Source organism: Podarcis cretensis (genome assembly GCF_951804945.1).
Source record: "Podarcis cretensis genome assembly, chromosome: 5".
Classification (NCBI taxonomy): domain Eukaryota; kingdom Metazoa; phylum Chordata; class Lepidosauria; order Squamata; family Lacertidae; genus Podarcis; species Podarcis cretensis.
The window spans coordinates 94,502,319-94,518,638 of record NC_137174.1 but is presented as its reverse complement, the minus strand read 5'-3'; the positions used below and the strand labels follow the sequence as shown (position 1 = coordinate 94,518,638).

The 16,320-nt window shown below is 50.4% G+C and overlaps 1 protein-coding gene across 3 annotated transcripts in view; it reads right to left on the bottom strand.

Annotated features, from left to right (window-relative positions):
* Positions 1 to 4,829, bottom strand: part of EPHB3 (EPH receptor B3) — an 85,590-nt gene extending 80,761 nt beyond the window's left edge. For 2 of the 3 annotated variants that reach the window (XM_079977721.1, XM_079977722.1), the window contains exon 1: positions 4,704 to 4,829. In XM_079977721.1, the coding sequence (XP_079833847.1) occupies positions 4,704 to 4,791 (88 nt within the window). In that variant the 5' untranslated portion in view covers positions 4,792 to 4,829. Of the gene's footprint in view, positions 1 to 3,845; positions 3,877 to 4,703 lie in introns of those variants that run through there. The other variant, XM_079977723.1, reaches the window with a different exon arrangement.
* Positions 4,830 to 16,320: the final 11,491 nt, after the last annotated feature.

The following is a 16,320-nucleotide window of genomic DNA, read 5'->3' as shown; positions in this document are numbered from 1 at the left end:
TGGGAAAATCCACTTTTTAAACTGCACCTTTAATTGCTAGGGTAGCGGTTAAAGGGTCTTATGAGATAACTTCTGAGCATTTAGTGATCTTATGTGGCTGCTCTGCAGCACAGGGAGTTGAGCGTAAACAGAAATGCGGTCCCCTCCGCTTTCCATTTGTCCCCAATATCCTCCTCTTCCCAATGTCTCAGCAAAGAGTTATTCATTTACCCAGTCATGGGAATACAGGGGGCGGAGGAGCCCTTTGCAAAAGTGGAGAGGTTAATTGTGCCCCGAATCCCTCGGTGCAGTGTCCGGGTGCAAGCTAGCCAGGACAAAGGAAAAGGAAACCCTCGAGGTTTTGCAGGGACAGGAGCTGCTCTTGTCCCTCTTGCCCCTACAGAGTTTGTGCCTCTTTGTGCGCAGGTGAGCAGGCAGGAAGAAGGAAAAGAACCTGTCCTTTGTCATTGTTCCCAAACCAGTATTATTAATTCCTTCCCTTGCGCTCAGCCCTGGGGGGGGGGGGGGAGAAGCACAGGGAATCAGAAGCACTAAGAGGTATAGAAAATGTGATTTAATGCAGTTTAAATTAACGGCGTATCGTTTTTCTCTCTCTTTCCAGCAGAACAGGAGTCGGGTGGTCCCAAGCAAGGAAAGCAGCAAAAACTGAGCAAAAGGGAAAGAAGAGAAAGCTTGCATTTTCCAAAAGCGCTCCTCCTTCCCCTCCTGCGCTCTTCGACCGAGCAAGGGAAACCTATTCCCGTGGGGCTCCCCAGCCCAGCTCGCCTCTCTTCGCCTTCAAGTGCCTTTGCCAGAGAAAGCCGCCGCCGTTGCTTCTGGGCCAGAGCATTCCTGCTCCGGCAGGCTGAGGCGCTGCTGAACCAGAGAAGAAAAACACACTGTAACTTCAAACAGACCCAGCACGCTTGCACAGAAATCTGGGGGAAGGAACCATTTTCTTCCCAGCCCTTACAAAGCCCTCTGTGACTCGCTGCTGAAAAGCAGGCTTCTACACACACACACACACACACACACACACACACACACCCCGCTCTCCTCCTCGGCCCCTCGACGTCTCCCCTTCTGCGCTCCCTCGCAAAGAAACTGGACTCTCCACCAGGCTCCCGATAGGTCAAGCCAAGTGGAGCAGCGGGGAGGAGAGGGGAGAAGGAGCACAATTGAACAGAGTCGTGTTGCATTTAAAAAAAAAAGCCCAGACACAAGTCTAAAAATGTGCACGCTCACACCCCAGCCGACCGCAAAATCCCAACTCTCACGGGTCAGGACGCAGAGGTAACAAAACTAGCTGGGAGTTACACATTTCTGGCACCGAAACCTGACAGGGCAGCGCGAGGTGGCAGAATCCCCGGTTACTAGCAGCTGCGGTTTATATAGAGTGTGCGCATATGGATTTATTGCTGCTATGGATTTATTATTAGCACTAAAGTAATGCATACACTAGATTTACAGTAACTGCTCAAAAACGGCACAGTCTGGATCAGGAAGCAGCTTTTTTAAACAGCATGGGGGGGGACCAACAACACAATGTGCATATTATTTTTATTTTTACGTGCGGGCCCCCGCCCCACAAAAAGGGAATGTAAGAGCGCATTCCTGGTGATCTTAAGGGTCAAGCGACCCTGATTCGCAGAGTTAAGTCACAACATATGCCGCACACGCCACTGCTCGGTTTACACGCAGCCCAGCTGGAACAAAAGGCAGAGCAGGAAAAGTGCAGGTTGAGAAGCCAACTCTCCAACCCACCCAAGAACACGCCCCGCGGACCCCAAGCAAGCGCCTCGCGGAGAGCGCCTGGCACGAAGCTGAGACGCAAACTCCTCCGTCTGCAAGGTGGTGCGCTTTTTAAATACACACACTTAAGGGAAACGGTTAAAAAAGGGAAAGGGGAAAAGTGTTGCCATTCCTGAGCAAGCCTTTCTATAGCCTCCGATTTGCTCTTCGTTTAGGAGGTTAACGGGGACCTGATCTCCGTGACAAGCTGCCACCCCATTTTCTCAAGCAGGGCAGGACAAAGACGCATTGATCTACATAGGCCTGACAATCTCAGCGGGAGTGAACGGAAGAAACTTAAGGAAAACACCTGAAGTGTGGAGCGTGGCAGACACTGTAGCCATGAAGCACACCAGGTCAGGGAAATCAGAACACCAAGACGACAAAGAGAAGGTAGGCAGACTTGCAGAAGGCACAACACTGGTTTTAAGTCTTGTGATGTGTCCCCTTCACAAAGCCAAGATATCTTTGCGGGTTTGGAGTGGTTTCTGATACAATTTGGTGACATGCCTGGGCTGTCCCCATCTGGACAAATGGAGCTGCATATATGGAACAGGAAAAAAAATCTATCCCTCTGCAGGAATTTCCAATTCAGTGTAAAAGGCCCTTGTTCTCCAGGAGTTAAATTATCTTGGAGAAAGGGAGATATTCCACTAAGTGGCTGCCTGCCTGTGTTGATGCCTCGGCTTCCAGCTGAGGCAGTTCCCAAAAAGGCGGAAAAGCTCCAACCTTGTTCTGCACAAAAGGAGCCAAGGTAATTTGGAAGGAGGCATGTTTCTTGAAAATCTCAGAAGGAGCCAAAAAGGGTTCCTTACACACACACACACACACACACACACACACACACCCTTCCACCCCTTCTCTTTCTCTCTCTCATTTCACCACAAACCCAGCGCCTTTGCCATCCCAGCGAAAGAATGTGCCTGTGAAGGAAAACTTGAAGCCAGCGTCAAACAGGGGAGAAGAAGAAAGGAAGTCAAAAGCATGTTTTGTATCCTAGAGAAGCGATGCTGAAGCTGGCAGGTTTTAAGATCTGATGTATTTGGGGAAATTCACAGGAACTACTTTTAAAGACACAACTTCCATATTTGTGTGAAGGGGAGGCTGGGAGGTAGCTGAAGAAATGAGGCTGCCTATTAAGAAAATTCCCCAGCACTGATTCTTGAGAATGTGTCACATATGTCTGCATTCCAGCTTCTGTGCTGTTCTTCTTGTGCATGCTGAAAACATGTCCCCCCCCCCCCTCATTTTGACAAGATTCAGAACACAAAGGGCAAGATGAACCAAGAATTTTCCCGAGCTTGCTCAAAGGCCCAACACCTTTTCTCTGGTGGGACAAAAGCTCGTGATTCCCACGCATTTGGCAAAATGACTCAAGTTAACACTTCTACCAGAACTGGAAAACAACCAGTTTTCTCTCCTCTGGTCTTGCAATTCAACTGAGTTGCAAGCCTTTCGTCCTGGTTCTTGAACGCTCAACCTCTCGGCGAGGCTAAAGAGACCATTTCTGGCCTTCAGGACTGAGGGGTTGTGGAAAAGCAAACTTGAAATCTGCCTACACCCAAAAGGAACATTAATGTCTACTGTTCTTTTGCTGAAGATAAGGAAGTATATGGGGGGAGATTCCACTAGAATACAAACCTCTCCATTTCTGCTAAAATTGTGCTTTATACTAAACAGAAGTATCATTTGGGCTTAGGGCAGGAATAGGATACTCAGGTGGCTCCAACAATTTCTGCAGACTCGGAACTTTTCAGTGAGACATCTATGCTGTGAAATGCAACAATTAATTAAGCCACTACTCTTACGTGTGAGGCTCTCTTACAGAAGGAACTAATTTTAAAACAAACTCTGAACTTGGCTTTTTTATTTTTAAAGTCTACCATGAACTGCTTCATTTCACAGCTTTGCTTTTCTGTTTAATGCAGGCCAAGTGACAGAAGTGCCTTCTCTGCCTCCCCAGTTCCCAGTCTGAAGAAAACAACGTCCTGCTCCCACAGCCAGAAGAAAGCAGTCCAAAGAGCTGAGAAAAGAATGCAAACCCACATTCTGAGCTGCAAAGGTCTAAAACTCACCCGCAGTCAAAAGCATGGCGAACTTAGCAACTTTATGGATAGCACTTGACAGCTCTGAGGATCTCTTCTCTCTCATCTGCCATTTACAACACAACCGCCCTCCAAAATTTAGCTGAGCCAACTCTCAGCAACCCACACAACAGACAGCAGGCCAGTTGGCCACCAGCTTCCTTCGCTTGCCCCCCAATTTCGAAGCTGCCGGTGTCATAACACAGGACCTCAACGTTAAGCAAGGGTGATGGCCCTATCTAACGCCACGGTTCAGAATATGGGGGGGCGGCGGGGGATCTAAGCTGGAAGACCCTGGAAAGACCAGAGACTGGATCTTAGGCCAAGAGGGCATGCTTCGGACTTGATTATTTTCATCAAGGCTGCCAAAGATCTGTGAAACAGAGGCTGGAGGGCAGAAGAAGGGGCCAAGTGTTTGAATGGAGGGGGGTAGGGCGGAGGTGGAACAATTGCCCATCCCAAACAGACAGGGACAATGGCTTCTCTCCAGGCACCCATCCAAGGCAATGGACGCGTTCTGGGGCGTGTATGTGGGCTCAGGACAGCAGACACCTCTGGAGGCTGCCTCTCCATCTGATGATGTCCGATATATTGATAAAGGTTGAAAGGGTTCCTGACTCTGAAAAAGGGTGGGGTTCTTAAGCACCCCCGGTACCCCCCAAAACGCAAATATTTAGTGTGTGTGCTTCCGCAGAATTCAATGTGCATTGCATGTACACATGCTAAGGTGTGTGCCAAGCTGAGGTTTTCATCATTTTGCTCCCTCGGAATGGGGATCCCCCGACGGAGAGGCCGATCCCCGCGGGAAATCCCCCCCCACTGCCCCCCAAGGGATCCGCGGGGCCTCACCTTCCAATGCGCGGCAGCCGCCCGGCAGCAGAAGCAGCAGCACCACCGGGAGCAGCGGCTGGGGCGCCCCCGGGCGGGCCGCGGCCATCGCGGGGCCGGAGCCCGGCGGGGCGGCTACAGAATCCCGAGCCCCCGGGGCGGGCGCGGAGCTCCGGCGCGTCGCTGCCGCTGCTCCTCGGCGGGGAGCGCACGGTCCGCCCCCGGCGTCGGTTCGGCGTCCGGCGGGCTGATCTTTGCACCCAAAAAACCTCCCGAAATTAAACTCCTCCAGGCTCCAGCGGGTCGATCCGGTAGTCCCGGGCGGTCCCGAAAGGCGCTGTCCGCCCAAGGCGCCTCGTACTCCGCCAAAGAGAGACAACAGTCCTGCCCTCCCTTCCGACCCCGCAGCTTTGGACGGGCGCCCTCCGGAGCCTCTCGCCGGAGCGGGTCTTCCGACGGCACCCGAGTCCCGCGCGCCTCTCCAAGGGCAGCAGCTCCGGGGGGCTCCCTTGCTCGGGTCCGGGGGACTTGGAGCGGGTCAGAACCGGCCGGGGCTTCTCCAGGCGACCGCTCCGGTCCGCGATGCGGACAGCGGATCCCCGCTCGGCTTGCTAAGCTCCGCTTTCTCTTGCGCTGCTGCTGCTGGGTCGGAACCGAAGCGGGCTCGTCCAGGCCCTTGCGGACGGTCCGGTGCTGAAGCGCGGCAGGGCTGGAGTGCCAGGATCTCTCCCGCCCCACGCTCGGTTTTCTCTTGGGTCCGCGCCGGGCTGGGGATTCCCCGGCGTCGGGGATCCGCAGAGGGTCCTCCTCCCCGGCTGGGGAGACCCGGGAGGCTCGGTGCGCGGCAGGCTGCAAGCGACTCGCGGGCTCCGCACGCAGCCAGCGCCGCCCCTCGCTCGGGGATCCTCTCTCGGCCGCTCACGCTCTCGCTCTGGGCGCTCCTGCAAAGGCGCCGCGGCTCAGACCCAGGGGGAGGAGCCCGGCTGCCAATCGCGCCCAGGGCCGCGCCCCCGGCAACCGGGCGCCCGCTCAGCGCGGGCCAGGCGCGGCGGGAACGCCCCTAGCAACGCCAAGCCTCGCGCTGATTGGGCAGCCGGCGTCCTCTGGGTTGCCGCCTCCCGAAGCGGGGAGGCGGGGCTCCGAGGGAAAGATGAATTGGAAAGGGCGGGCGCTCCGAGACCAGCTCTCAAGGCTCACTGGCCGGGCGGGAGGCACGCGAGGAGGGTGCTCCACCTAGTGGCCGAGTGGGGAATTGCCAGCTCTTAAAGTGCTGCGGTGGGAGGTGGGGGGTTCCCATTCATGAATGGGCAGGATGACATGGGAGGCGGGGGGAGGGGAAGCCTGAGAGTTAACAAAAGATAGGAATAAAGAACTCCGCAGCCGCAGCAGCATGAGACAGCGGCAGATTTCGCAGATATGGCATGGTCAGGATTTCCCCAGATACTCATGCGAGCAGGTAGAGGAGCCATGTGGTTCTGCTAAGTCTTCTGCTAAGTATAAACCCTATACTTTTGATGTTGCAAAATGTGTCCTGCAACAAGCCAGTGAGATACTAGAACTGCCTTAGTGGGGGAAGCACAATGTGTTGCCCGCATGTCATTTCACTTCATTAGTTGTTCTGTGATGCTTCTCCCAATGTCACCACAATATTGCCATCTGGAGAGGCACTCTTGAGCTACAGCTCTTAACATGCGACAACAGCAACAATGTCCGTTTGCAGTATAAAAAAGTTATGGGTTTTCAGCAGGAAGTTATGGAGCCTGCACCAACTGGAAAGGAGGCAGTGTGCTTGGCACTTATAAGCAACTCATGGCATTGTTGTTGTCGGCCTCCATCTGTCTCGAGAGACAATGGAGTGCGCCTCCAGGGGTGAAGTCAAACTGCTGCATTAGCAGCAACGAAGTGACCTCCCCAGGCTGCAAGTCTCCTGGGCTGCCCAGACGACAAGGCCCTCCTCTCGGCCTCACTGATGGGATCCACAGGAGCCAGCTGGGTTGGAGGAGTTGCCAGAAGGAGGTGCAAAAGGTGCCACTGAACCATCTTAGGAACTCTACTCCAGATTTGTGTAAAGTTTAAAAGGTAAAGGTACCCCTGCCCGTACGGGCCAGTCGTGTCCGACTCTAGGGTTGTGCGCCCATCTCACTTAAGAGGCTGGGGGCCAGCGCTGTCTGGAGACACTTCTGGGTCACGTGGCCAGCGTGACGAAGCTGCTCTGGTGAGCCGGCACCAGCGCAGCACACGGAAACTAGGCACTGAGGTTTTACCCACAGCGCCACCCGTGTCCCCTAAAGTTTACTCCATAGCAATTTCTTCTCCTGAAGACATCCCACAAGGCAGTGGAAGTTTAGGACCAGTGTTTTCCTTCCCCTAGATGGGCTCCCTTCCCATGTGGACGCAGAGGCGGAGCAACCTGTTCCGGGACCCGGTGTGGTGTTTGTCCCAGGGAGTGTGATGCGCTCCTGAGGGGGTGGTGACACACTGCCCCCCAGGGGCATGGTATGCATCCCAAGGATGTGGTCACACCCCAGGGGTGTGGCATGCATACTGGGGGTGCACGGTGAGCAGCGCATAACCCAGGAGGTGCTGCCAATCGGGAGCTGGCATTTTGTCTCACCCCCTTTGGAATGGCACCCAGGGTGGACCACCCCCCTGCCCCCACCTCAGAACGCCCCTGTGTGGATGAGCCCTATCTACCCCTCACTTCCCTCTACAGTGGTACCTCTGGTTGCGAACGGGATCCATTCCGGAGGCCCGTTCGCAACATGAAAAGAGCGCAACTCGCAGCGGCATGTCTGCGCACGCGCAGGTTGCGATTCGGTACTTCTGCGCATGATGTCATTTTGCGCTTCTGCGCATGCGCGAGCAGTGAAACCCAGAAGTAACCCTTTCCAGTACTTCTGGGTCACCGTGGGACATAACCTGAAAGAACGTAACATGAAGCAAACGTAACATGAGGTATGACTGTGCAGTGCAGAAACTGCCTTCTTCACCTTTGGACCCCTTATTGGTCTGATCTGCTCAATCCACCTAGGGCTTTCTTCTGATGCAGGGGAACTCTCTAACTCCCCGAGGGTTTGAAACCCATTGGCTACTCTCATGTGGTTTAGCTGGCCAGTCGAAGTCGTTTCCTAGGGTGTGGCCAATGCCTCATTCTGGCAGCTTCTAGGAGCCCCAGGTGAGAGCTGAGTGCAGGGTGGGGCCCAAAGGTCCAGAAGGAGTGTGACATGTCCCCACCAGAGGTATTTCCCCTCCCCTAACACCCCACACCCCCCGAAAAGCAAGTGCTCTAACAATAGCTGGATGGAGAATTTGAGATCCATAACAACAACAACAACAACAACAACAACAACAACAACAACAACAACATATTTAAACCCCGCCCATCTGGCTGGGCTTCCCCAGCCACTCTGGGCGGCTTCCAACAGAATATTAAAATACAATAACCTATTAAACCTTAAAAGCTTCCCTAAACAGGGCTGCCTTCAGATGTCTTCTAAAAGTCTGGTAGTTGTTTTTCTCTTTGACATCTGGTGTGAGGGCGTTCCACAGGGTGGGTGCCACTACCGAGAAGACCCTCTGGCTGGTTCCCTGTAACTTGGGTTCTCGCAGTGAGGGAACCGCCAGAAGGCCCTCGGCGCTGGACCTCAGTGTCTGGGCAGAACGATGGGAGTGGAGACACTCCTTCAGGTATACAGGACCGAGGCCGTTTATGGCTTTAAAGGTCAGCACCAACACTTTGAATTGTGCTCAGAAAGATACATATTAGTCAAGAATTTGCCGAGGTGAAGGGAAGAAGGTGACAAAACACCCCCATTTTCACACAGGGTGTGGGGAGACTCACAATTCCACACGAAACTGGGCTGCTGAGCCTGTGCTTTTCCCCTGACCTCACTAAATCAGAATGCACAGGTTTCTAAAGGTGAGCCTCTTCAAGCACACCCGAGCCTACCCAGATTCCAAGCTAGTGACCACAAAGCAATGCTCTGGATTTGTGTACATCTCAGAGGAGTCGTTGAGCAATCACCATGACAAATAAGATACTGAAACAGCTGAGAAAGTCACCAGCAGTGTGGTACAGAGAGGGGGAAGGAGGGGCATCATGCATGAGTGTTCCAAATATGAGGAAGTACATGGGAACTGCTTCCTCAAGACCTCAACCTATGCTTGCGGCGGGAGGAGTCACCAATGGTGAAAGCTGCAGCTGCTTAATTCGGCCTTCTCCCTATGCCACCATGAATGGGGCTTCTCTGTGGTTACTCTGTGCAGAACTACTCGCCATCCAAATCTCTTTCCAGAATGTCTAACCCAATGGTGGGGAAAGCCAGAGCAGGAGCGACCCTCAAATCCTTTCCATCTGGCCCCTGGGACTCTCATGAGACGACACTCAACCCTGGGACATTCTCCCTCTCTGATCCTGATTCTCAAGGGCTTTCCCCTCCTCAAGGGCTTTCCCCTGACTAGAAAGGATTCCCCTTGAGCCGTAAAGATGCCTCTCACTTGCCTGAATAAAGGGTGTGTACAAACCCTGACTTGTGTGTGCCTGAAATATACACAGATACAGGTAACGTCTGGAAGCCCAGCCAGATGGGTGGGGTATAAAATCATCATCATCATCATCATCTGCCGCACATCCAACTTTGACCCAGCTACTTCTTGCCCCTGGCCCTGCCCACTGCAGGCTTGCGGCCCCCCGAATGTTGCCTGTGAGGGAACGTGGCCCTGAAAAGGTTTCCCCACCCCTGGCCTAACAGAAGCTGGTACATGATGTGGCATCATCTCAATTGATGTCCCTCCACCACCTGAATTCAGCAGCCTCCAGAGAGGTCCATGAGAGGGAGATGTTAGGCTGATGTAAGAAGGTTACCAAGCGTTTTCAGGTGGATGCCACCAGGTAATGCGGAGAAGGGATGCAGTAAGCACAACGATGTTGCCTTTAAGAAAAACCTTCCTCTACCTGGTGCCCTTCCAATGATCTGGCCTCCAGCTCCAATCAGCCCCTGCTGATGGAGCGTGGGGTTGTAATCCAGCAAGACACCAGGGTGGGAAAGGCTGGCTCAAGGTAACCTCTAACCTGGCCCTTATTTGCGAGTGAAATATACTCTGTGCCTGCTCAGAGGCACTGTTGCTTACTTTCATAGGTCCCAAGGACCAAAGGCATTAAAAACCTTGCTGGGAAGGCAAGCATTCTGCCACTACATCCTCACCCCTTATAACGTATAGTCGCTCATTATTATTTACACAGATCCACAATTGTGCACGGTGCTTCGCAGGGCGACATAAGCAAAAGATAGATCTCTGCCCTGAGCAGTATACAGTATAAATGCGCAGACAGTGGAAGGGTAGAGAGGAATATAACAGAGGGGATGTCAGGAGGCCCCTCCAGACCGATACGCTTTGTGGGTGTGTTTTGCAAGATGTCACAGACGTAACAATACTGCATAGGAGATAAAGAACTACACAACTTTTGGAAGACATTTGAAGGCAGCTTTATATCGGGAAGTTTGTAATGTTTGACGTTTTATTGAATTTTTATATGTACTAGAAGCCACTGGGGAGAAACCCAGCCAGATAGGCCAAGTATAAATAAAAAAGAAGTTGCTGTTGTTGTTGTTTCTGCTCCCAAACTTTTGCAGGTTCAAATAGCTTCGGAAGTGGGATCACATATAACTGCCCCAATACCACCATGAGCACAAATAGTCATGAATGCACAATAAACAGGACGTTGGGTGGGGGGCTTTAGGAGGACTCATTTTAGTCCTCAACTAGGAACAGAGAGGCCCATTAATTCTGAGTTCAGGTGGGCTGCAGTTCTGCAATAGTGGGGGCAAAGCAGCCTGGGTATGCTCAGAGGCACTGGTCGTTTCTTCACCCGCAGCTGACGATGCTCTTTCAGCACAACCAAGCGGAGGTGCAGGTTTCAAAGCAAGCCCAGGAAACACCCGGGTTGCAAGTTGCCGCTCAGCCAGGGTGATAAGGAGGCTGCAGGTGGAGGAAACGAAACTCCATCCAAAGATGTGATCTGCTTCTCTTCTGGCCCAGCTCCACCTGCCAGCTCGGCAGATACTGGCAGGGTCCGCTCCTCTCTTCCTTCTTTGGCAACACCTGTCGGACTCGCCCTGCCGGTGTGAGCTGGCATGATCTGAGTGCTGGATTTTGCCATGTGCATCAGCAAGATAAACAGGGCTGTCGCTCTGATTCAGCCAGGGGAGCCTGACAGCTGATGATCAGGTGGATAAGATCTCCCTTTCTTCTGATCTCAGACACCAAAGGTGTCTGTAGGTCCTGAGCGAATCACTGCTGATGACTCTAACTCCAGAAACTCCTTAATAATAACAACAATAACATTGCAAGGAACCTGCCCTCGCCTATTGCTTCACTGGCCAGGTAGGGATAGCAGCAGCGGATCTTTTGCAACATAGAACGGTAGCGTTGGAAGGGACCTAGAGAATCACCTGGTCCACAAACCATCCCTGATGCAGCCTATTGCCAACTGTCAGAGGAAATGGTCTGCCATCGCTCTAAACTAAATGAGCCAACTTCCAGTCACACCCAGGGTGGTGGGGAGTCCAGACGCCGAGTCCTATGAAAGCTCTGTGGGGTTTTGTAGCCCAAATAAGAGATGGTCAGGGCAAAATGGATAACGGCCTTCTTCTTTTCTTTTTAAAAATATTTTTATTAACAATTTCAACATACAAACTATCAAAACATATCATATTCATTATTATTTCCCCCCTTTTTCCCACCCCCCCTTCAAACCCTCCCCCCCCCACCAAGACTTCTCTCAGCTCCTCTCTCTGATTTCTCAGCACACATTGTTCTCTGCATGTTATAAAATTATACATATCCTTACGTTATCTATCTATCAATCATGTTGTCAACCAATATATTTGTGTATGTTTATTCAAAACCTGCCAAGGAGTTCAGTTCATTGTGTTGTCTTTTTAGATAATTTGTAAAAAGCTCCTGTTCTTCCTTAAAGTCACAGTTGTCCTTGTCCCGCAGTTTGTATGTCAATTTAGCCAGTTCTGCATAACTCATCAATTTTTCTTGCCACTGTTCTTTCGTTGGGATTTCCTCATTCTTCCATCCTTGTGCTATCAAGACTCTTGCCGCTGTGGTAGAATACATAAATAAGTTCTTTATTTTTCTTGGCAGGTCTTGTCCTAGAATCCCTAATAGAAATGCTTCTGGTTTTTTTTACAAATGTCATTTTAAACATTTTTTTTCAGTTCATTGTATATCATTTCCCAAAATTTTTTCACTTCTCTACATTCCCACCATATAAGATAAAAAGTTCCTTCTTTTTCTTTACATTTCCAACATGTGTTTGACCCGGTTTTGTACATTTTTGCTATCTGTACTGGTGTAATATACCATCTATACATCATTTTCATGTAATTTTCTTTCAAATGAGAATAATCTGTACATTTCAAATTTACTTTCCACAATTTTTCCCAATCCTCATATTGTATATTATGTCCTATCTCTTGTGCCCATTTAATCATAACCAATTTGACCTCCTCATCTTTTGTTTCCCATTCTAGCAAAATCCTATATGCTTTGTTCAACAGCTTTACTTCTTCTTCTATAACTTCCTTTTGAAATCTAGAAGTTGTATAACTAAACCCTTTCTTGTTGTTTTCCTTGTACATCTCACGTAGTTGTCTGTAATGTAACCAAGATAGCAGCCTTCAAATATCTGAAGAGCTGTTGTGCAGAAGACAGAGGAGACTTGCTCTCTGTTACCGCAGAGGGCAGGACTTGGAACCAAAGGGGCGGAAATTGCAGGGAAGCGGATTTTGGCCGAACGTTAGGAGACGCTTCCTAGTGGCAAGAGTTGTTTGACTGTGGAACTCTCTGCCTCAGGAGGCGGCGGTCTCTCCTTCTCTGGAGGTATTTCAACAGAATTGTCACACTGTCAGGGGGGCTGCAGTAGTTGAATTGTCCATTGCAGATGCCACCCTTACGCACACGGGTTGAGCTAGATGCCTTGAAAGGTCCCGTCCAATGTCCTCCAAGCTGAGTGATTCTATGATCCTTCTGAGGCTGATGAGGCTGGTGAGGTTTGTGCTATTTGTAGTGTGTTCCAAGTGCTTAAGTGCACCTTTAACAAGAAACCAGAGGCATTTCTCTTGGGTATGGTCGGCCAGCTGGTGCCGAAGAAGGATAAGAATTTCTTTTTGTACGCTACTACGGCAGCAAGGATTCTTCTAGCAAAGTATTGGAAGACACAAGAGTTACCCACGCTGGAGGAATGGCAGGCGAAAGTGATCGACTTTATGGGATTGGCAGAAATGACCGGCAGAATCCGCGACCAAGAGAAAGAGACTGTGGAAGAAGACTGGAAGAAGTTTAAGACGTATCTTAAGAATTATTATAAAATTGAGGAGTGCTAAAATGCTGAGGGAAAGGAAGACGTAGAATTGCAGCGGTAAACTGTGTTTGATTTTAGGGTGGAATTGAAAAGGAGAATGAATTTATATTTAATTGGCTAAGAAGGGTTGCTGAATAATTGTTTAAAATTAAGGATGCAAAAAGGGGAAGGTATGGGGAAGTCCGGGAAAAGAGGTTTATGGAAATAAGGTAAAGAAAATATGACTTTTTGTGTTTGTTTTTATGTTGTTTTTGTGTATGTTAAAAAAATATGGAAATTAATAAAAATTTTATTTAAAAAAAAAAAAAATATTTGTAGTGTGTTCCATTTACAGGGTTTTGCCTTTGTGACAGTCCTTCTCTCCTTGTTCTGCACAGGTGAATCAGCCAAAAGTCCTTCCTTGAAGGTACTACGGATCTGGCTGCTTTTCCCCGGCAAATGTCAAATCGCGGCGCATTCCTTTGGGGAATTGTGCACAGATCCCACGCGGCAATCTGCTTAGCCGCTTACTCGTGGTGAGGAGGCCCCTCTGGCTTCTCCCAGACCGACGGAAGAGAAGGAGAGTGGTCTGGCCATGACCTCAGGCCGAAGAGAAATGACCCCCAGGCCGCTGATGTTCCTGGAAAGCTTGCCCTTTGCAGGCTCCAGCCTGTGAATCTGGAGAGCGCGAGGCCGGAAGGCTTTCTGTATTTGAGGGCAGAAGGAAACCTGACCTGCTGCCGCTCCCTCATCATCCATCTGCCAAGTGCCCAAGACGAGGCTTGCCGCTCTCTGAGCCCAGGGAGAAGGAAGTTATTGACATTTCCTTCCCCTCCAGCCCACAGGTGTCAAGCACGTTCCAAAGGGGAGAGGCCCGGCTGAAGGTTTTGTGTTCCTGAGCAGGCAGGAGGGAGAGAGAGAGAGAGGCTTGCAGGCTCCTTAGATGGCAGCTTTTCTCTACAGGCAGCACTTGGACTGTTTAGGGAAGCTTTTAATGTTTGATGCATTACTGTATTTTAATATTTTGTTTGTTGAAAGCCACCCAGAGTGGCTGGGGAAGCTCAGCCAGATGGGTGGGGTATAAAAAAATTATTATTATTATTATTATTATTAGACTGGCCTCATATGCATAGCCAAACACTGGTAGGGTGGTGTGGTTGTAAGGATACCTTCCTGGGATTGGAAAACCCCCAGGTGGTTACGAGAGGAACATATGAAACTGTCTTGTGTTGAGTCAGACCACTGGCACACCTACCTGACTTAAAAGAAATATTGCTTAACAGAAAGTGGAGAAGATATATGTTATCGTGGACTGAATGTCTTGATTTCTTTCTCTTTTTTTATGTAACTAGCAGGTGAAAAATCAGGTGTCCTTCCTTCCTTCCTTCCTTCCTTCCTTCCTTCCTTTCTTTCTTTCTTTCTTTCTTTCTTTCTTTCTTGTCTCTTTCTGGTCTCCTTCATTTTCTCCTATTATTTCTTTGGCTTCCTCTGCTCTGGGCCTTTAGTAAGGTCCAGGAATTATATGCCCATGGCGGTGGTAGATAGAGGATCCTGGGCAAGAGACAGGGGAATGGTGGTCTCCCAGGGTGAGAGGGTGGGAGGAATGTTTTTAATACAGTGGTACCTCGGGTTACAGACGCTTCAGGTTACAGACACTTCAGGTTACAGACTCCGCTAACCCAGAAATCGTACCTCGGGTTAAGAACTTTGCTTCAGGATGAGAACAGAAATCGCATGGCGGCGACAGCGGGAAGCTCCATTAGCTAAAGTGGTGTTTGAGGTTAAGAACAGTTTCAGGTTAAGAACGGACCTCCGGAACGAATTAAGTTCTTAACCCGAAGTACCACTGCATTCTTTTGGGAGCCACCCAGAGTGGCTGCAGAAACCCAGCCAGATGGGTGGGGTATAAATAATAAATTGTTGTTGTTGTTATTGTTAAAGATCCCAGGTGAGAGCTGGGAGGGGCTACGGCTTTCTGTGGGCTGTAAGAGTTAAAACCTACCTTTAAGAGATGACTCTGTATTCTACTTATTCTATTTGTATTTCTTGCAGCTCTTTTTAAATTTGGATTAGTTCTCTATATCTCATTCTTTTAATAAAAATCTTACATTCCTGAGATCACTGATACACTTAGCTCAATCTGCTTTCTAGGGCAGGGGTCAGCAAACTTTTTCAGCAGGGGGCTGGTCCACTGTCCCTCAGTTGGGGCCGGACTATATTTTGAAGGGGAAAAAATGAACGAATTCCTATGCCCCACAAATAATCCAAAGATGCATTTTAAATAAAATGACACATTCTACTCATGTAAAAACACACTGATTCCCAGACCATCTGTGGGCCGGATTTAGAAGGCGATTGGGCTGGATCTGGCCCCCGGGTCTTAGTTTGCCTATAATAATAATAATAATATACTATTTGTACCCCGCCCATCTGGCTGGGTTTCCCCAGCCACTCTGGGCGGCTTCCATAGAAACCAAAAATACACTAAAATATCACAGATTAAAACTTCCCTGAACAGGGCTGCCTTAAGATGTCTTCTGAATGTCAGGTAGTTATTTATCACTTTGACATCTGATGGGAGTGCGTTCCACAGGGCAGGCGCCACTACCGAGAAGGCCCTCTGCCTGGTTCCCTGTAGCTTTGCTTCTCGCAATGAGGGAACCGCCAGAAGGCCCTCGATGCTGGACCTCAGCGTCCGGGCAGAACGATGGGGGTGGAGACGCTCCTTCAGGTATACTAGGCCGAGGCCGTTTAGGGTTTTAAAGGTCAACACCAGCACTTTGAACTGTGCTCGGAAACGTACTGGGAGCCAATGTAGGTCTTTCAAGACCGGTGTTATGTGGTCTTGGCGGCTGCCCCCAGTCACCAGTCTAGCTGCCGCGTTCTGGATTAGTTGTAGCTTTCAGGTCACCTTCAAAGGTAGCCCCAAATATAGCGTATTGCAATAGTCCAAGCGGGAGATAACCAGAGCATGCACCACTCTGGCGAGACAGTCCGCGGGCAGGTAGGGTCTCAGCCTGCGTACCAGGTGGAGTTGGTAGACAGCTGCCCTGGATACAGAATTGCCCTGTGCCTCCATGGACAGCTGTGAGTCCAAAATGACTCCCAGGCTGCACACCTGGTCCTTCAGGGGCACAGCTACACCATTCAGGACCAGGGAGTCCTCCACACCAGCCCGCCCCCTGTCCCCCCAAAACAGTACTTCTGTCTTAACAGGATTCAACCTCAATCCATTAGCCGCCATCCATCCTCCAACCGCCTCCAGGCACTCACACAGGACCTTCA